Below are 21,371 nucleotides of genomic sequence, written 5' to 3' on the forward strand. Positions count from 1 at the left end.
GCTGTCAACAAAAGCTGTTTACAAATTATGTAAATCTGAAAAATAACACATCATGCAGAGAACTGAATAAAACAAATATTTTTTCTGACAGAATATTAATGCATTGATAATAACAGTTTCTCAACTGATGATCTCGGTTAATAATCAAAATGCTGTACAGATTGATATCTCCAAACAGCACGCTCCCAAACTTGAGCTGCAAAATTGGCTTTTCAAGTGTGTGCACTATAATTTCTGATGATCATATTTAATGATGCTTTTTATCAACTATCATTTCGAAAGTTTTTCTGGACATAACAGTTCAAACTGGTGAAGTTCTATGCAAAGACAAATGGTGTCACCTGCTTAAATTTGTGAATAGGTTAACTTTTAATAATAATTTTAAACAATGAAAGTCAATTTTTAAGACGCTCTGGTGACACATTTAGTCACAATGAATGGTGACCTACTGAGAACAGATTATTGTCCCAATTTCAATTAGGACGAAGGCATATTCGTTCCTGAGTATCAATCTACATTAGTCATTAATTAGCATTCCTTTATCTTCCCCAACAGCTTTAAGATGGGAATCACACAGTGAACAGTGAATTATTATAATACCCGTAATATTATTGAGAAACAGAAAAAAATAAATAAATAAAAGGTGACTGAATTCAGATCTGCACTGAGAGAGTAACCAACATCATTAAGTTTATTCTCTTAACTAAGCTTTCTATTACAATCTAAAACCTACGACCTACAACACAATGCAAACAATGACACATTACAAACACCATGCTACAAACATAAGGCTGACCATCAGTCTTCTCCCAACAGTATGATCATGATCAAATCTTCCTACTACATCATAAAGATATAAAGTAAAGATAGACATCTGCCACACTAATTAAGAATCAAACACCTCATCTGCTGACACTGATCTGTTAGCATGCAACTTATCACTCTCATTGTACCAGACACCTACAACAGGTTACACAGTGCTGTGTGTCTGTCACTGTCAGCACTGTACTGAACGTTCAGTGTACAGCGATACATTGTTGTGCACTGACCTCACTCAAACAACGCTCCACATCTACGAGCATTACACTTCATTTTCTGGCAACAGACGGAACAGTACTGCTGCAATATTTTTAAAAAATCTTTCACAACGCTGATTCGAGTTGAGAGCAAAAGTAGAGACGAGAGCAATCTAGTGCGCGAACTCTTTTGACTCCAAGATGGCGAAAGCACGCACATGATGACTGCATTTTCTTACCCACCCAGTAAGTATCCACTGCTCTCTACACTCGTCCGCACAAAAAGAAGCAAAGATAGCATCTGCTTACCCATCTCTGAACGATCCATGCTATGTGAGTTTCCAAAGAACGTCCAAAGCGGACAATCCTTGCGAAACGCCCGTGACTCGAGTCGGAATGCCTGGCACAGTAAAATCAGGGCTCCCACAATGCACCGCGCGCACGGGCTATGGAGTGCGAGCGGCTCGCGGACGGCGGACGGCGTTATGTTTTGCTTTTCCCAACAGAAATCAATATATATGTATGTGGCTCTTCCGTGTGTGACGCACAACACACAGCACATCACATCTTGAAAATTTAGCAGTTTATTGCGGGAAGAAGGGTGTGTAGAAAGTCTTTGTTTGCCTTTGGGATGGAGGAAGAGGGAAATAAGAATGGCGAGGGTTGTTTGAGGTCAAAGGTCAGAGTTGTAAGCCATTGACGCAAACAATGAGTTCGCAAAGTCACGCTGACCTTTAGTAGTGACAGTGGCCTTCGCGTCTATAGTGCTACTGAAACATTGTAGCTTTATTTGTTTCCCCAGAAAAACGGAGGCTTTAACTTTCAACCTGTGGGCAGGGTTACCTGTGCATAGAGACACAAGTATCCACAAGTTTGTGTGAGTGTGTGTCATCAGTGACGATTAGCATCAAAACAAATCACACCTAACCACTCTCAAAGGTGGAGATAAACTGAAGATGTCTAGCATCTGCACTAAAAGGGACCATGCAAGTTTCCCATATATGTTTCTGATATTGCATGAGTACCGGAAGAGGTTTACACTACAAATTAGGGTGAATGTCACATGCATGCATTCTTCTCTAAGATAGTCTATATAAGTAGCCATGCCCATTAATTGTTGCAAGAAGACAGGAAGAAGCCTACATACCATATGGTCAGGCTATGCATCCAACCTAAAGACAGAACTGAAATGGTGTTTGCACTCTGTGTTCTAATCTGATTGAGACTGGTTACAGTAAGATGAAGGTCCCATGACCTACCTGCCCTAGTGGAGTGAACTGTAAGTGGCTAACCGTGTCTAGAGCACATATGAGGTGTAGCCCAACCCTTTGCTTCCGATGCCTTTTACTTTCTCATACACTACTGAGTGAGTTTTCACCGTTTCGAGAAGCCTCAAACCCGTAACAAGTGCAGCCTCACACGTTTATCAGTTTGTCAGACTTTCGCCTGCGGAAGGATGTATAGCGGAAGAGTTTAAAAAGAGACACATTACCAAAGAATCGATGGGTTCATACATCATAGATCTACAAATCGACCTTGCCATCTGTTGTCTGCCAGTATTTACATCTAGGCTAAGCGTGAACTATTCCAAAATCCAACGAGAATATAACTTCAATGTTTTCTTTAAAAAAAAAAAAAACTGGCATGATGTAGAAAACGGCACTGCATGGTTTTCTTTATGAGTTGGCATTGTTAAACTATCCAATCAGACTGGTCAAGTTCGGCCAAGGTTTTTGGACTTCTCTAAACATGTTGAGCTCAAACATTCTGCAATATTTGCCCGGAGACATGTGAACTGGTTTATTCAAGCGAAGACAAGGGTGATGTATGTAGTTGAGTAGGCTAGGCCGGTGCTTTATATGTATATCAACTATTTATACAATATTGTAACCAACACGTCAGTCCCTGATGGCTATAGGGTGGGCAGCTAGTCGTACAAGAAACAACTATTTAAAGATGGCAATTGCCTCACAACTGTTTATTTTTATAAAGAGTTTCACTCGTTCCCTCGGCGGCTGGCCTGGCGTCTCTCCACTCTGATCACTTCCAAATCCAAAAAGCCTGCTCAACTGTACACTACTTAGTCTATCCCCGTATAACTTTCCCAGTCCTTTCTCAGTCCACGTGGTCACCCCCACCCTGTCTGGTCAAGGTCTCCCCATGTGGCTGAGGCAACTTCGCAACTCCGGGTGTAACAATTAAAGACCCAGTAGCCAGTGGCGCGGGTGGGCAGGTCAAGAACGGGGTGAGAGGGGGACAGTCCTGTGGTTCGATGCCGACTCTCACACTACTCAGTACACTACTAGAGTGCTACACTACTTTTACCAAATGCTTCGCGGAAGCACTGCCTGTCAAAGATAAGCTCTTGTCTTTTTGTCTGTCATTTCATCAAAATCAACTATTTCAGCCTGTCAAAGGTCACATGGACACATAGTTTTAAAGAGATCGAAGCTTGAGATATTGCACTTTCGATTTTTGGAAAAGATCGAGCCATATTTTGCACCTCAGAATGTAGTCAAGAAAACTGCAAAAAAACAAACAAAACAAAACAACCATGTGATTCTCATTAGAGGGGTCTTATAGCTAGCATGAATTGGAATTCATATTATGCATGTTAGATACACACCTCTATGCATTGAATGACTAAACCTACTAAGTATAGACACTGAACACAGTTTTCTTGTTTCCTTTGTTCCAGTCTGCAAGACCGTCAGATGAAATACAGTTGTTAACCACCAGCGCCATCGGGTATATAGCTTGCGATGCTGTATTGTCTGTCTGTTTTCTGTTGTTTGTTTACTAAAAATAATTACTGAAGTGTAAATAATAGACTAGAAAGCTGTGCTAGGTATTTGTATAAATAAAATGTGACTGCACGTAGTAAACGAGTTGTAGTTGCTGTACTCGAGCCTCCAGACGCAGGTCGGCCGGGTTTCTCGCGCATGCGCAGTAGGTGGGCGGCCACGTACCCGAGTGTGGTGTCGTCTACTAACCTATTCTCAGTGCACGCCCTGGCTTCGTCCAGAGATCGTTAGCTGTAAACCTGTCATCCCTGTGAGAGCCCGAGCACAGGGGTGAAAAGTTAACCAGGTCAAGGCAGCGCACGCGCTCCAGGAAGAGATAATCAGTCACAGAGCTGCACCGCACTTCACAACCAAAGCATAGTTTCAGTCCGAAAACAAAACACATGTAGCTTTAAAAACAAAAAACGAACCCTCGGATGCAGTATTGCGGGGGGAGAGTATAGCTGGCAGCACTGCAGCCACTGACAAACCTTTCCTCCCGTTGAGAGGGAGGGAAAGTGGGAGGAGGGAAGGGCAGGAGGTTGAGAGGGAGGGAGGGCTGGTTGATTATTGTGTCTATTTGAAAAAGCTGGCTGCACCATCCTGCGTGTTAAGCCCACATTGTGGGAAAAAGTTTGAAGATTAACTCCGGGCGAGATAAGAAGCCCTAATGTCTAGTCTGATGTAATGGCTTGTCGCCTTCAGTGCGTCAACGTATAAACAACAACATTAACAACAACAAAGGCATCCAGAATTTAAAGGCAACGACGACGTCAAGCAAATGGATTTTTTAAAAGCTGCAGAGTGTTTACCGTCTCCCTGGCTTTACTTTGTCCACCTATTTTACTCATTTTATTAAATTTCAGAGCCCGTTCGCACCAATTAACTGATCGAATTGCCCTCTAGGGATCAATAAAGTATTATCTTATCTTATCAAAATAGATGTCTCCCTTCTCTCCGTCTTCAAATTCTATCCAATGTGATGTATCTGTATGTGTGCGTGGCATGGAAAATGTATTAATATTCAAACAGTACACTTGATCTGTGAGTCTGATAGAAAATGTGACTTAATCATGTTTGTGTGTAACTGTAGTAATAGTGTTTAATACTTCGCGGCTGTCATGATGTGGACTATTTGCGAGCTCAGATTGTCATGAGTACAAAAACCTTTTCACAACAGCTAGTAATTAGTGTGATTGCAGTGACAAGATGCGATATGAAACAGATAAAGATCATATTGTTGTTTTGTGAAGAGATGCGGCTGTCCAGTGGTCATGTTCTTTCTTTGTCACCAACAGTAGGTCCTTATCTCACCTCAGCTACAAACTGATAAGAAATGAATAACTCCGTGTGAACTATAACCTCGGTGACATCACCAGTGAACGACACAGTGGTCACTAACACACCCAGAGATGTGAAAGCTTGGGTGTTCAGCTTTTAATTTAGGTTGTAGATGACGAGCAAGGTTTTTGCCTTCCATTCTGTGAATCGTTCGGAATATTTTATTGTCTTTTCTCTCCATAGGTTTTTATAAGTTGGGTCACTTGTCGTCTGTTGGTCGATTGTAAGTGTTCAATAGGTACAGGTGATTTATGTGAGTAAAGACACGTTAGAGGTGAAGTTAAGACAACGAGCGTGCCTCTTCTATACGACATAGACTATTAAAGTGGATGGGACCTCACCTGGCAGGTGCAATCTGTCCTTGATGTGAACAAAAGAACGCACAACTGTCGGGAGGAATGGGTGAGTAAATGTGGCACGCACATCATACAGAGTTCTCACATTTACATACTTCCAAGCATACGACAGTTGTTTTTTCTTGATTTTTTTTCCCATGTGTTTACTGTAAACAAAAGCTGTTGTCAACGAAATACTTACAGTCCTTACCGTAGAGCTAAGTGGTTTGCTTACCTTTACCTGCTGTAAAGATCACCGAAGGACAGCTTAGCCACTCCCCAGACCTAATTTAGGTCGATATGACATATATTTGTTGCTATTTGTGATCAGCCACTGAATCAGACCGCCAGAGGTCAGTGCTAGCTGAACAGACATTCACCGTCAATCTAAATTTAGAGATGGTCTGTTGAGGTCAGTGAGTAATGCCTCATTATTGCCCCCGAAGCGAAGTGCATCACTGTTTCTGTCACACACAGAAATAAACACATTGAAACGAAATCTCATACCACCCCACACATAGAAACTCGACAGCGAGGTATCATACCGTCTTAAAGGTAGGTAAAGGTCATCCCCTGACCTTTTCGTTGGAGAGTGAGGTGAGACCTCACTTTTTCTCGGGGCCAGACGGTGCCCGTCTCCTCTCCCTCGCTGCCTTACCTTACCTAACCCTCGGTTAGACCCGCCAGCTGGGTCGACTGGGGAAAAGAGTCATGCGCTAATCGGGAATCGAACCAGCGCGCTCTCAGTTGGGACGTCAGCGCTCCAACTACTTGTCTGTCCGCTTCTCCTACCGTCTGACGGGCGCGACATGACTGTTTATAAAGTACAAGTGTCCGCACACACTGTCGGAATTAAATGTCTCCACATCCATGTTAACATGCACAGAAGCCCACCAGGGGCTGTAATAATAATAATAAAAGCATTTCTATGGCGCTTTTTTCTGCCAGCAGCAAGCTCAATGTGCTTTGATATGAATAAACAGCTTAACAATACTTGTAACACACACAAACAATCAAAGAGATAAATGTGTGAAAGAGAGAAACAAGCAAACAAAAGAAGCCATTAACTGTACAAATATTCCTGAAAAAAAGTAGGTCTTGGTTATGAAAAGAGGTCAAGTGGTTTCCCGGGGGGCAACATGACAAACTACAGGCAGGAGCCAAGTCTCCATATTACGAAACGCCGTAGACACCCGTAGACATGTGTTTTGAAGTTCGTCTACAGACCTACCCGACTATAACCGTTATCTCACATTACGAGGTCCTCATTGTTGGTCTCAGATACAGTTTACAGATGTGAATAGCAGGACACAACAACAGTTTACAAGTTTGAAACATAATACACATTATACACTGCTGCTTTCGAGACAGTCTCGGCTAGAGTTCAGTCTTCCAGTCAAGCGTGTCGTTTACTTTTTCTTCACGGACCGCTGCTTGATAGTGACGTTTGTCTACACGAGTGACGTTTGCGGCTGTGAGAATAACGTTACTTGAGTGACGTGTGTGTGTGTGTGTTTGTTAAACATGCTCTGTGTATGTTTCTGTGGGGGAGTGGGGAGTGAGGTTGAATGGGTGGGTGGGCGCGAGAAACATCTGCAGTGAGCCTGGCTCGAACTTTGACCCAGTCAGTCGACCGATGCGAGCAGTCCGTGCAGGATTCGTTGCGCCCTCGGCGAAAGACAAGTGCTGCGCCCCGCAGTTTTAGCACATTCGCCAATTACTTTATGTGTTTTTGTCGTCAACATGAGCCTTAAAATCTCTCTATCTTTCCTTTTTTTTTTTAACTTTGTAAAGAGGGTTAAAGTTCTTTCCGACCTAGCGAAGCTGCCTAGTCAAGCTCAAAGGATTTGATGACCAGTCCAACCAAACGTTGGTCTTTGACCACCACTGCCTGTGGCCAACAAAGCACAAAAAGCAAAGATTGAGATTTTTCACCTTCATCAATGTGAAAGTTACCATCTTCTATTCTCCATCTGACAGTGAAACAAGAAGCATTTTCGATCAGCGGCCTCGTGAAAATTTGCTGCCAACAGTCCAGAGACATACTCCGTCCGCACCTTGGCAAACCTGTCTGGCTCGTATACCTGTTCTAAATGTCAGGTTATCTCTTTTTTTTTCCTTTCAACATGGCTTCCAAGGCCTCTCGCCAATTCCACTTGTTGACATGAATTGTTCGACGGTCGCAAAGTATGGGTTTCGTGAATATTTTTTATGTGCAAAAGGCTTTTAATAAGAAACAAAGGCTTGCTCGGCAGGCAGTCTTTGGCCGCTTGCACTGGAGACACGTGAAGGTGCCTGGCGTTGCTTAGTAACGTCACTGTCACGTGACAGCTAGTGTAGGGCTGTAGTGTTGGTGCCGCACTTCTACTCCCTCCACGAGTCAGGGGAACACGCTGGTATACTAGTGATCACGTGACAATTATTGTGAATTGATAGTTTGCTGATCAAATTAGCGTGCATGCGTGTTTGTATAATGTGTTGGTGTAAAGATGTTTGAATAATCTGTTGGTGTAATATGTTCTTGTATTATGTGGTCAAGTGTGATCTGCGTGTCTGAAGCATTGACGAGTCCATCGAAACACCAAATTAAGAGATCAGATACCTGTCAGTCTGTCGTTAATGTTTTGTATTAAAATTGGAGACCATAGTGCTTGAAGCCTGTGTGATGGAGTCGTTATCTGTGAGGTCTAAGGTTCAAGGTTCACATGGCTTTTTCTTTTGTTCCTTTTAAATTATGATAACGTAGCTTGTAATACGCCCTTCGATATGGTTCCCCATTGCATTGGCAAACCCTACAAAAACATTCGTGACACGACAGACTGTTTAAAAAGAAAGCTCAACCCCTAAGCTTTTTTCAAGGTCTTGGTCATGTGACCACACTATTCACGGGACCAAATTGCTGTGAGGGTGGTGTCCATCTCCTCTCCCTCCTGCCCTATCTTATCTCTGTGGGGTCAGCATCCTATTCCCGACAGCAGGATAGACCAGGAAAAGTGCGCTGTACCACATGGGTATCGAACCGCGCACTCCAGGTTTGGACGCCAGTGAGCTAATCCCTCAAATATACACTTGTCCAGTCATTTTAATCAAATACTTCTAGTAGAATGGCGGATTATACTTGTCGCGCAATGACTTCATTGCTAAAACAGCTTGTGGTAAATAATTGACTTATTATAAATCAATCACACCCTGAATGAATACAACCACGGTGAAAGGCGTATTGAAAACCCACAAATAGAGGTCAGAGGTCACAAATAGGGAAGCGTTGAAAATGATAAACACTAAGCACACAGACGAAACATCGGACTTGGCAACATTAGCAACACGCAGATTTGATGATAACAGTTCACTGGCTACCTACGCCCAGGGTCTGACCTATAACCTTCTTCTTTTATCCCTTCCAATTCTTTCAAATCATTTCAGAATCCACGAACTCCGCCATTGGAGTTCACCGAGGGACGCTACAGTGTTTCCGAAACGACGTGCGAAACGTTCGCCCACGTGACCAGCAGTCGGTTTGTGAAACCGTTGGCAGACGCGTTTGGCAAACTGCACTTTTCCAAAATCACATTTTTTATGATAACCTTTTCATTTGCTCTGTGCCACGGAGAGCCACGCAAATTTTTATTTTTATTCAGAGGCAGGAAATGCAGGGATGTTTTGTAGCTCTTGACAAGTCTTGTACATCAGTCTTGAACATCAGACTCCTTTCAGTCATCTTCTGCGCAACCGCCGAAACAGAAAGAAGGCGGAACTGAACACCGGATGTAGTACGCCCTCTAGCGGGGGAGATGATGGCAGCCAACGCACTCATTATGTCGGCCTGCACTGGGAGATCCCTGTCGTATCAGTTACATCATTATTGTCAATAACAATAGCATGTCAGTCACACTTGCAGGAGGAAGCATTGTGGCACAGCAAATAATGTAAACAGCACCGAGTAGCACGTGCAATGTTGTCAACACCAACAGTCTTGTCTTTAAACCTCACACAGTCACACTACCAGGTGAAAGTCGGAGAATTAATTATTAAAATAATTTCTTTAGTCCCGCTAGTACTCCATGACCATACTCCTAGTTTAGTTTACTCCTTGTTACTCCCTGAGGAGCACAGGGCCGCCCTGACACTAGTGTCGGCGATCTCAGCAAGGTCTTCAGGAACATTTTGGAGGGATGGGCGAGTTCTAAAGAGGCGATAGAGTTGCTTTTTGTGGAAATAAATCAAACAAGTTGCAAAGATTGGCAGGCTTCAAGAAAAAGATTGTCCTTGAAATAAAACAGTGTGGAGAAAATGCAGGGACTCAGCAGGAAGGCTTAGGCTTCCATGGGAGAAATGAGTTTACCGTCAAGATGGAGGCTGAGCACAAAGCTCCGCTGCATCCTGCCAGGAGGCTGAAGTGGATGCAGAATGGTACGCATGCGCAATAACCACAAAACATTTAATGTCTTCGGCTGAAGATGGGCGAGGTGGTGTGGGAACTGCAGGAGTTCATGAATCTGGAGTGCATATGTCTATACTTGGTCTTTCGCCTCCTGTACATCTGTGCGCGTGCATGTGCTCGTGCGTGTGTGTGTTTAAATAGCTGAGGTCGAGTGAAGAGTGCAGAGTGAGTAAATGAATGTGAGTCAGCTACTCAGTGTTAATGTGTGGGTGAGAGAAATAAAAACCATTACTCTGCTGCAATATTTTGTAAAGTTTAGGGTTTGGGGTGCACTGGGGTCAAGTGGGAAAGGTTGAATGAAGTTGCGAGGGAAGTGAAGCGGGTAGAATGACTCAGTGCGCTATAAACCCGGCCTGGAACCTGGGACAAGAGGGTGTGGTTGACATGTCAAGGCGCTGTACCAAGGGTTCAAGAGTGTATACAAGCTGGTAAATGGGACTTGCCAAAAATAAAATACTGCAAAAGTGGGAGAAGACAAGCTTTGCACGAATGTACACGCATGTATGCGCGCGCACACAGGGTAGGGGTAGAGAAATACCCAGAGTGCATCGGATTTTCACAGGGTAAAAATTTGTTCAGTCTTGTCCACAAATTGTTGTCTTGTGTGTAGTCGATAACACTGAAAAATAAACGGTTTTTGTTTTTTGTAGTTTTGTTGTTGTTTCTAGCTAAAATTGCGGGATTTTGACTTTCCATTTTATGTCTGCGTGCAAGCAAATCGAATCCAGTAACCACACCAAGGTTTTTGTTCAATGTTTACTTAATGTTTTATAAATATAAATCTTTGATGAAAACTCCGTCGATGTATTCCAGGTAGACTGTAGGCCGCGCAGTGTCAAGGCCATGGAAGAGGAAACATAATTATATAATAAACATAAGAGGACACATCAATATGCACACTCGTGGCCATGTTGAGAGAACAAAGTTTGTAGGAGGGGAGGAGTGTGAAAAGAGTGACGTACGTGAGCAGATGGAGAGATGGAGAGATTCCGTTGAGACACAAGACAGCAGCGCTACACATCAAAGGCTCAACGTTTTCAAACGTTTCAGGACCAATAACCGATCAATACTACCAGCGTAACCACGGCAACCAGGTTTGTGATCTCTGTCTCGGGGAACGCAGAACCACAAAAAACCGTTTGCTTTCAGTGAAGTTATTTTAAAATCACGTGAGCATGTGTGTGTTCGTGCGTGCGTGTTTTTGTGTGTTCGTGCGTGCGTGCGCGTGTTTGTGTGTGTGTGTGTGTGTGTGTGTGTGTGTGTGTTCGTGCGTGCATGGGTTCACGTGTTTGAGTGCGTGCATGCGTGTACCTTCGTGCAAAGCGCACGTGACTGTACAGGTGCTCCATAAAGCCACGGTGATAAGACAATAAAGGAAATAAGCGAGGCAAGGCACACACACAGCAACATGCAATAACACACAGCCAGTGACAGTGCTTCGTTGTTACAAGTCGGAGCTGAGGGTAATAATTATAGACAAGAAGAGTTTCCCTAAGTGCACACTTGAACACACGCACACACACTTAAATAATACTTTGAATGCTCGCACAATAAATACATACAAACTTATAAATACATCAGGCGATTATAAATTACTTATTTCAAAGAGATTTGCCAGCGCCTGTATGTAAGATAAGTGTGAGAATGCATTGACCCTGTTTCCATGTTTCGGTGGCTGATGTCAACATGATGCGATCATCTGACGAGATGGGGGGGGGGGAATTGGTGTTTTACGCCGTGTCAGCAACTAAGGCTATATCACGGCAAGCAGCCAGCCCTGTAAACAGATGTCACCTGCAGAGAAAGATCAGCATGCCCGAGACGAGAAATGAACTCAGGGCAGCCAACCTTCACTGTATTGGTGACAGGCGCTAACAGCGCTAACCGTTGCGCCACCGGTCCGCTATATCTGAGGAGATGCCCAGTGTATGAAGTGCATGGAAACAGACGGGCAGACAACTGAAGACAGCTTATGTGCGCCGCGTGCATGATGGCAAACGGGGGGAAAGTGGGAATGAAGGATTTAGCAGTCAGGTTCCGCGCACCAAAAAAAAAAAAAAAAAGTAGAGTAAGAGAGGGGAATCTTTTGAAGTTTCCGAATAAAATTTATGGCAGCCACTTCAAATACATTGATTTTCCCAGACAAAAGAGTTTCAGGTTCAAACTGCAAGTCGATGTCACCAGCTTGTCTGTATTCGCGTGAGCACGTGAACACACACACACACACGTGAACACACATACACACAGCCAGTCGAACTACAGGTTTTAAATACAACTTCACAAAGCTCCAAATATCTGGCGGGCACCAGGTACAAACATCTTCTAACAGCTCAACGAGCTCTGCCGCCAACGTTCGCGCAGATAACAGATAACACAGAGAGAAAGAAGAGTGAATAGGGCTCAGGAAGTGAGCAAAAATTGTAAATACGAGACATCTGTTCAAATCAGTCGACTTCTTTCTCAATCACTCTCGTTCAGTATATGCTTTCTCTTTACTCTTTCACAAGTCTGGCCGTCACCAGTTCCTCCCTTCTCCTTCTCTCGCTCACAACAGAGAGGTACACCTGTTAAAGGTTCTTCTTTCACTGGATGAAAAATGGGGACAGAAACCTGAAAACGCAGCATCTGGTTTTATAACAGCACAAACAATGATAATTTGTGTCTCCTAGTGTGTCTTAAATCAACATCTGGCGACATTTCTCAATACATTTCTGTCGGCAACAACAAGCCGTCCACAGGCAGTGATGAAGCGCCATGATGCACGCGAGCGCGCGCGTAGGCACAATCCTTCCTTTTATTGTTAAAGTAACAGCGAATACATTTTATACACTTGTGTGTCTTCGTGTCTCTATATGCATCTACACGTCTATGTGTCTACATATGTCGATTCTTTTAAAAAGTATTTTCAAAGGTTGGAACTGAGTAGTGGAAACGCAGTTTCTTTCATCATCCTTGGATCACCACATCAATAATGGACACCAGCAAAGATGTCAGCAGGTAATAATGCAGCAGTCACTTCACCAATTCCTTACAAACCTTCTCATGCCTTCGTTTCAGACTAAGCTTTGCTCACACCATGAAGGAGACAAATCGCAGAGCACCACTTGAGTGAGCCGACAAGGAGAGAAGGATTTCAGAATGGCCCCACGGTCCTGTGCGACACGAATCGTGTTCATCCCTCTTTGGAGCTGAGACGGTGTAAAATCAAAGTCGCACCAAAGAATAGAAAATTCGTGTCTGGTGAGAGCAAACAAAGCAAGAAAAAAAAACCCATCCACATCGACATGCAACAGCTGAGTTAATGCAAAAACTTAAAAGCCGCCGCCTGTCTCTGAACAGCGTCTTCGTGTCGCGAAAAGTTCACATGGAGACTTGACAAGTTACCTTGTCACTAACTGATCTCAGCCAGTGTCTCGCTTATCTATAAAGCAGATGAAACGATGAGGAACTGCGACAAAACAAGACATGTTACTTCGGACTGTCACGAAAGTTTGTGTTTTCTTGCCTTCTGAGAAAGACAGACTATTAAATAGGTTGAGTGTGTGTGTGTGGGGGGGAGTATTTGTGTTTTTACACCGAGCCAGCAGCTAAGGCAGCCAGCCCTGTAAACAGATGCCACATGCAGAGAAAGAAAACAGCGTGCCCGAGACGAGAGTTGAACCCAGGACGCCCAACCCTCACTGTTTTGGTGACAGAAAGTAACCGTTGCGCCACCGGACCGCCCGAGAGTCGTGAAGAGTGACACAGCTGACACACTTGCACCACAGGCTGACCCACGACAACGACACCCTGCACACACTGTGTCCCGATGAAGGCATGTAGATTATGTCTATATATACATACACAGACGTAAGCTAGAAGTACTTTGCTCAGTCACGCCCGGTTCTACCCTTATGTGAACTAGTCGCTTGCCGGGGGTGCAGGTGTGGATTGTCTTTTTATTTACTGTCTTTTTTGAAGCTACGAATGATATAGGTAAGAAATATCATATTACAATATTACAGAACTTGCACGTTGTCGTCTCAGTTTCTTACTATGACAGGAACGCGCCCTGCATCCACGGAGTGGCAGTGGAGGGCGAACTTGACCCCCAGGGTAGACATTTACCTTAGGGTAGACGGCACCACATGCCTGCCACACCCTTCGCACCCTTCCTGCATTGAGAAGTTCCTCGCAGGATGCACAGGAAACGTGCACCAAACCTCAGGGACAAACATTACACGTGCTGCTACTTATGTTTGTATTCACCTTATTTAACGAACCTCAAACCGCAGGAAGCTGACGTCACAAGAGTATCAATCAGTTAGTAGGAGTATTAAAGAGTTTGAAAGACAACTATTAAGGAAGAGTTGGTTGAAATAAATAATAATCTTTGGAGCAAACTTGAAATACACTGTCACGAACTTATTCATCATGGCCGTGTGCAGCGGTGACTCAACTGGAGATGTGCATTTGACACCCTTCAAGTTGGCATTTACTGTCGTGACACATGGTCGTAAAATTTTGTTTTTTATTTGATTATGGTTCAGTGAGTTGTTATGCTTAACTTAATGGTCAAGTTGTAATGTATATTTACTTTTTTTTTTATTTCGTATTATTTAAAAGTGCACGGTATGTATACAGTTTGAACTTGTTATTATACTGTTTTTCAGATTCATATATTGTTTACTGTCGAGTTTTCTGGATGTCGCGAGTCAATGGCTATTCCTAGGGGAATGTGGGGAAAGGCAGGACAGGAGCTGGGGAGGGACGTGAGAGCGAGGGCAGGGTGGTCAACACCGTCTGCACGCAAGTCAGATACCCGGTTATTTACAGCCTTTCCTCGCTAGTGTCTGGAAGTATGACCATCACAGCCATCTAGGGTTCTAGAGGCTAGAGCTCGTAATGGTTGGACTTTCAATCAGACGAGAAAAACGCAGTTCGGCGAGTATTTTGTCTACACTGGTGTGCGATCGTCTCCAAGACCTTCATGGCGGGTGGTTGCAATCCCCTATTCACGAGTCTAGGTAATATCTGGTAAGTATTCAGGTTTCCGTGTGCGCGTCCGTTTGATCTATATTTAGAACTGAAACACTTTGTGGACGAGTTTTGCTGCAAGTTTGCATGTATTTATAAAGCGGCCATTCTTGCCACAGCAGTTTATGACACGTAATAGAACCAATAAACACACGAGCAAGCACACCCAACAACAAGCAGGTTCTGGGTGGAGAAAAGGGTTTTAAGAGACAGTTATACCTCTTTTTACACAATAAAAGCCAGAAAAGGTAGGTTAATGTATACATTAATTGTTAACCGTTTTATATTTATATGCATTTTCTTTTCTTTTTCTTTTTTTTCTTTTCTTTTTTTTTTTTTTTTTTTTTTTTTTTTTTTGAGGGTGAAGGGGATAACACGAGTTTCGCTTTGGGAGCAACATAGTCTACCACAGGCCAATGAGACAAACAGGATGATGCAAGTCAAAGTAATGTATTATGAAGTAATTGTATCATTGAAATGTTACCGGGATCTATGTTATTCAAAATGTTTTCAGTCCAACTATTATGGTAGCGGAACGATCTGTGGCGCAGGACAGCAATAAAAAGTATTTGCACCTTCAGCAGGTGAAGCTCGGTTGTCATTCAAGATGTAAGACGATCGCCATTGACATGTCTCATCACCACTGGCCTGGAAAAGGTCATGCGTGGTTGACATCGAGACAGATATTGTCTGACATAACCTACACAAGTACAGTTTAAAATCCCGAAATGGCAATACTCCGAGTATAAACTACTCTGTAATTTCAGAAGCACTGCGAGTGTAAGACACCCGGGTTTGTGCATGTGATCGCTGTAACCACCCGCTTGCACTATGACGTTGTTTTTCGGAACTCCCACCCGGGTACATCAGTCCTCGTTAAATCTTAAGGGGAAGAAAGTATGTGATAAATATGCTATTTGGTAGTATCATACAGAATTCAAATGACAGAAACAGTGTTACAAGAAAGGTATAAAGACTGTCGTGCAATATAGGCGCTCAATGTACTGTGACATTTATGTGATTTTTGTGCATAAAACATTGTTGAACGATGTGCTGTGTTCGGACAGTCGTTGATGACCTTATCATCATCATCATTGTTGTCCTCGACATCAAGTGCATACATACTTGTTTGATTGTGCACGCTTGGCCACGAGAAAATTTGACTTCAGTTAGAATTCAGAATTCTTTGATTTGCCACGTGACATTGCACAAGGAGCATATGTCTGAGCGTAGTCTTCCATTTACTAGATAAATAGCAACTGTTTCACACACACACACAATGCGCTCACGCCCATGCAGTGTCAAGTATAGCAACAGGAAATCATGTGCATAAAAATAACAATTACTTTCATACACATACATGCAGTGCACACGCCTTCCACATGCAAACACGTGTGTACTCGTATGTACGCAAGCCTATTTTCTCTTTTTCTGTCTTTTACGTACATTAAACACTACTCACACATTTCAAATTTCCGCTGATTGCGTGCGTAGACATATAAATACAAAGTTGTTGTTCAGCTTCTTGGTAATCAGCACCACATGCATGCAGTTTTTGAAGAATTGCTGTCGTCGTCGGGTGGATGTACACACCCACTAGAACAAGGAAGCTAGACATCCTCTGCAAGTAGAATGGTATGCAGCAGCAGAGTTCTCGCTTCCATCTCACCAGAGCAGTGCGTGGACAGGAGGCTTCGGTCCGCGTGCTATCTATGAAGATGCACACTCTGCCTCCCTCATTGCCAGAGTTCTGGCGAGTGATCGGCAGGAGCCACGTGGCTACAAAGCAGAATCAGGTATGTCCTTCCTTGTTCGTATGTTGTTCTTTCTGTCACTCGTATGTTGCCCATGTCTCGTTCCCTAAGTGTGAATATGCGCTATACAAATTTTTTGTTTATAATTATTATGTCGGGGTTAGGCCATGTCACGAAGCAGAACACTAGACAGTCTCCGAAGTCTCGATTAAGTAAAAAGAAAGCTCATCTTTCTTGTTTACTACAGACCGTATGTTGGAGAGAAACATGGAGGCAGTGGAGGTCGACTACAGCTGTTGCGGAAGCAGCAAGTCGACGCGCTAACCTCCCTTGTGTTCCCCCGGGCGGCTGGCCGCGTGGCGATCGGAGAGGAATGTGAGGGAAAATCGGAGGAACACACTCGCACTTACAGTCAACAGTGGCTTCACACGAATTTTGATATAAACATTTTGACCTTTTACTGATGAACTCATACAGATAATCAAATAACACACAGCCACCATGCTATACGTGGTACTGGCGAAAACAACTCGGGAGGTGAAGCAGGCGGGATTAGTTAAAGGGAGACTACTCTTCAAACGCGCGCAAAAAAAGTTTCAGGCTTTGTAGCGGTTGTGCCCCTTTGTTTGCATCGTGGAGGCGACACGTTTACATGGGTTACAGTCTGTGGTCTTTTTGAAATTCTGGATATCGAAACATTTGGACTTACTATTTTAATAGAATTGTTAAGGGTATGGTCTCTCTCTCTCTAGCCCGTATCTTGTATTACTGTTACTGACAGTATAATTATGTGTGGATATACATGTATATATAGTGTGTGTGTGTGAGAAATTATTTCAACATGCGTATGTGTGTATTTATCTGTATATTGCTAGTATGAGCGCTATCTGGAATTGCCCGTGTGGATTAATACAGTTGTATTGCCTTGCATTGTGTATAAGCTATGTTGATGTATGTCGCACTTATCTCACCTGTCACCTGCTTGCTGTTGACAACGACGTGGATCTGACGGTCTGGGGGGGGGGGGATTTGGTGTTTTACGCCGTGTCAGCAACTGAGGCTATATTACGGCAAGCAGCCAGCCCTGTAAACAGATGCCACGTGCAGAGAAAGAACAGCGTGCCCGAGACGAGAAATGAACTCTGGGCAGCCAACCTTCACTGTATTGGTGACAGGCGCTAACCGTTGCGCCACCGGACCGCTGATCTGACGGTCTGCTCAAAATACGAATAGTGCATCTGCACTTGACTTTGGCTGATTGGGTGGACTTACCATTTATTTGTTAATCACCTCGGTATTTTTTTTTCCTCTTAAAGACTATCGTGCAATCAAAACACGCAACTACGCATATGCACGCGTTTAGACACACACACATACATATATAGAAAGAATAAATGAATGAAAGATGGAGTGAAAGACAGGGACACAGAATACTGTTGCACCAACAGCCAGTGATCCTGCGAAGCTGGGAAAAAGTTTTGCAAATCAATCCAAACAAAGCTAACGCATTCGTATATGAGACATGATGCAAAGGAAGAAAAAAAAAGCTACATTCTGTGATGTTAAATTTTTGTGGTGTTCATCAACGGCGCCCTCCCGTCTCCCCATTCACCATCAGTTAAAAATATTCCCTCATCAGTTTAAATACCTTCTCGCCAGTTAAAATACCTGCCCATCCCCTACTCATTATTTAAAATACTTGCTCATCAATTAAAATACTTGCAGACGAAAAATCACAGCGGACGACGACAATGATTACTGTTAATTTAAAATTATCTTAAGATCAAAATAAATTGTTGTGACAGTTAAGCATTTGAAGAATAGAAATCAGTTCAGGAGGGAAAAGGTAAACGTGGGCCTTTTAGTCCCTCCGGGTGCATCACATGGTTAAAGTTTAAACATGTTTATTGTGTGACATGAATGAAGTGTTGTGACTACCTACACCTCGTGGGTAGACTATAGACATCTGATGGTAAGTCTTTTTGAACTTTCCACTGTTGTAATTTCTATAGTCTGTTATATGCATCACGTGTTCGTCAAGCATTGTTATCGTCGAACATCTAAAGACTTTGTGTACATCGCTCTCGTCATCTAGAAAACTCCGTTTGGGCAACCGCATGTGACGCATGACCACAAGAGGATGATTTAATGATGTTATTTCGGCTTTGTAGGCGGGAGGAAAGCTGTTCCCGCCCCTACAACGGGACCGCCTACCCTGGGCAAGAAATGTCTGCCACACGATATCGTAAAGTCACAGTGCCATGCCGATACGTCGCAGATACTGCCGTTGGAGCGAATAACTGCCACACTGTGGTATATGGCAAGGAGGATGCAAACCTCCCTTCCTCCCAGCATCCGAAGTGAGAGCTTGAGACTGGAATAGTCAAGTCACAGCGGGTAACAGAAGGGGGGGGGGTAGGATGGGAGGGGCGAGCTGTCAAGAAGCACGAGGACGAGAAGTGAAATATATGACGACGGGAGCGAGGGAATGGGAGATGAAATGAGAGAAGGGAGGGTTAGGTAGAGGGAGCGAGAAAGACCGAGTAACTAATACGAAGTTTGCCCTTTGGAGACTAGTACAGCTAATGTGTTTCACATGCCTGCTGTGGGCAGGCTTAATGAGGTACAAACTCCAGCTGCAATATGGCGGGACAAGAGCGCCGTGCATTGCCATTTTTCATCTCGCATCATCTGAAGCTGCCGTCCCGCCGACTGACTGGGCAAATCAGCAACTTACTGCGGCAGCCAGGAGAAAGTTGAGTCCCTCAAGACGGTCTGTTAAAAGTTCGTGGCATTTGTATAATGACGTTCAATTTAAAGGCTTAGCGGTGATTGGTTAATTTTTCGTGGCCGTTGAGCGCCAAATGCTGACGCACCCAACTACCAGCACTCAGCCGTTTATGTCCTCGCTGGCGAAAGAGTGCTTGAGAGCGGCTTGTCTAACCCTCATCACATAAAATAGCGGGGAGTAATGACTACAACAGCAGTCCAAGGCGGGGACACGCCATGGTGAAGAGCGGCGAACTGCCGGATCGCTCCCAGTGATCGGTCTCTCAAGAAAAGTAATTTCCTTGGTCCTTAGATTGCATGGCTGCCGACTCCCCGAATAATCACATATACACTGGGAGAAAGGTGTGTCATCCATGTGTGTGTCTGTGTGTACTTGAGTGTATGTGCGTCTGTACGTGCGGACTAAGTGACCAACAACTGCAATGTGCGGTCACAAAGCTGGCGACAAGGTTAAATAAGTCTTATTTTCTTATCATTATCACTGTTTAAGTAATTTATATATATATTTGGATCATATACTCTTCTTTTTTCCATCTTGTCACCATTTGTTATACATATAAAATTGTTATTGTGTGTGGCGTATCTGATGCTATAGCTAAAATACTAAAATAATCGGGCTTATGGTCCCTAAAATAAACAAAAAACTGAAATGAGACTCTCGTCAGTGCTCGGGTGAATCTACCCGTCGTGGTCTGTCATGTGCGCATTGGAAGAAATGCAAGTGTCACTTGTTGCGATACTTCATCTCGGGGAAGTGTTACTTTTGTCCAAAGCTACATCGCTTATGTTTTGTTTGTTTTACAGAAAAACACTGAGAAGTCTGCCCACTAGAGCCCGTCTATTTTGTCCTTTCTTTAAGGAGTAAAAACTATAATTTATGTTTATCTTCTCGAAGTATCATGACTTGAAAATTTCGTTTACACCAGACCATTTTTAAGTTGTACATAAATTCTGTATGTCTCAGACTTCTGATTAATTTTGCTATTGGCCAACAGTAATAAGAAAATACTGATATTGCCAAAGGCATTCATTAAGCTTTCAAGGAAAGTGAATTAAAATTAAAATATTAATCATAAAACAAAAATAAAATAAAATGTGTTCGTTAGATTGCATTAAAGATACTTAGCTGAACTTTGTATGTGTTTATTTACAGTTTGACACGTTTTTTATACAGTTATTTACTGTATTGTGTATATAATCTCACTACTAGTTTTCGAAGTCAATGTTCTTTCAATAAAATTAGAAAACAAAATTATAAAACTTCGAACAGTTGACTTCTTGTTTGCAATAGTTCTCGATGCCAACGTCTTTTATTCTAGCACCCTCGTCTACCACGTGACTGCCAGCAACTCGTCAGTCTGTCTCCACCTCTGTAATGTGCGCAAAGGTATGTGCGCGGCATTCCTCACGTTGCTGACGTCAGCTTTCAAAGAAAAGGCATTAGAAACTGTCGGTTAGCTGTTAGCCTCAGGTATTAGCATCACACCTGTCTGCTTGCAATTTGTCAGCCGCTTTAGCTTCCCGCCTGCAAGAAAAGTCTTGTAGGACTTAAGACCAAAGTAATAATTGTCTCAGTGAAGACCAGAGTAAGTCCCTTACTTATCGTGTTCCTGGCTCAGTCACAGTCACACTTTTCTCATTTGTTGTCAACTGTATATGCAGCTGGTCACCAAACCCGCGATATTGTGCACAATTACAAATTGAACCACTTGATTGGTGTATTTGAAAAGAAGTTTTTTCCATCAGCCAATCAACGCTTACGTTTAGTAATTTCTCGCCTTTTGTGTTTTTACTTATATCCGATTCTCTTAAATATGTGGTTCGTATACTAAGCTGTCTTTTAAACATCTTTCATCCGTCCCTCGAATGTATCTGTTTAAAACAATATTTCTATT

General features: G+C 43.2%; 1 protein-coding gene across 5 annotated transcripts in view; it reads right to left on the minus strand.

Annotated features, from left to right (window-relative positions):
* Positions 1-21,371, minus strand: part of LOC112574661 (retinoic acid receptor RXR) — an 88,261-nt gene that overhangs the window by 17,694 nt on the left and 49,196 nt on the right. For 4 of the 5 annotated variants that reach the window (XM_025255865.1, XM_025255864.1, XM_025255863.1 and 1 more), the window contains exon 1: positions 1,326-1,475. The exons of the other annotated variant lie outside the window; for it this stretch is intronic. In XM_025255865.1, coding sequence (XP_025111650.1) covers positions 1,326-1,344 — 19 coding nt within the window. In that variant the 5' untranslated portion in view covers positions 1,345-1,475. Of the gene's footprint in view, positions 1-1,325; positions 1,476-21,371 lie in introns of those variants that run through there. 5 annotated transcript variants of the gene reach the window in all.

The sequence above is a fragment of the Pomacea canaliculata genome, linkage group LG11, assembly GCF_003073045.1.
Source record: "Pomacea canaliculata isolate SZHN2017 linkage group LG11, ASM307304v1, whole genome shotgun sequence".
NCBI lineage: Eukaryota > Metazoa > Mollusca > Gastropoda > Architaenioglossa > Ampullariidae > Pomacea > Pomacea canaliculata.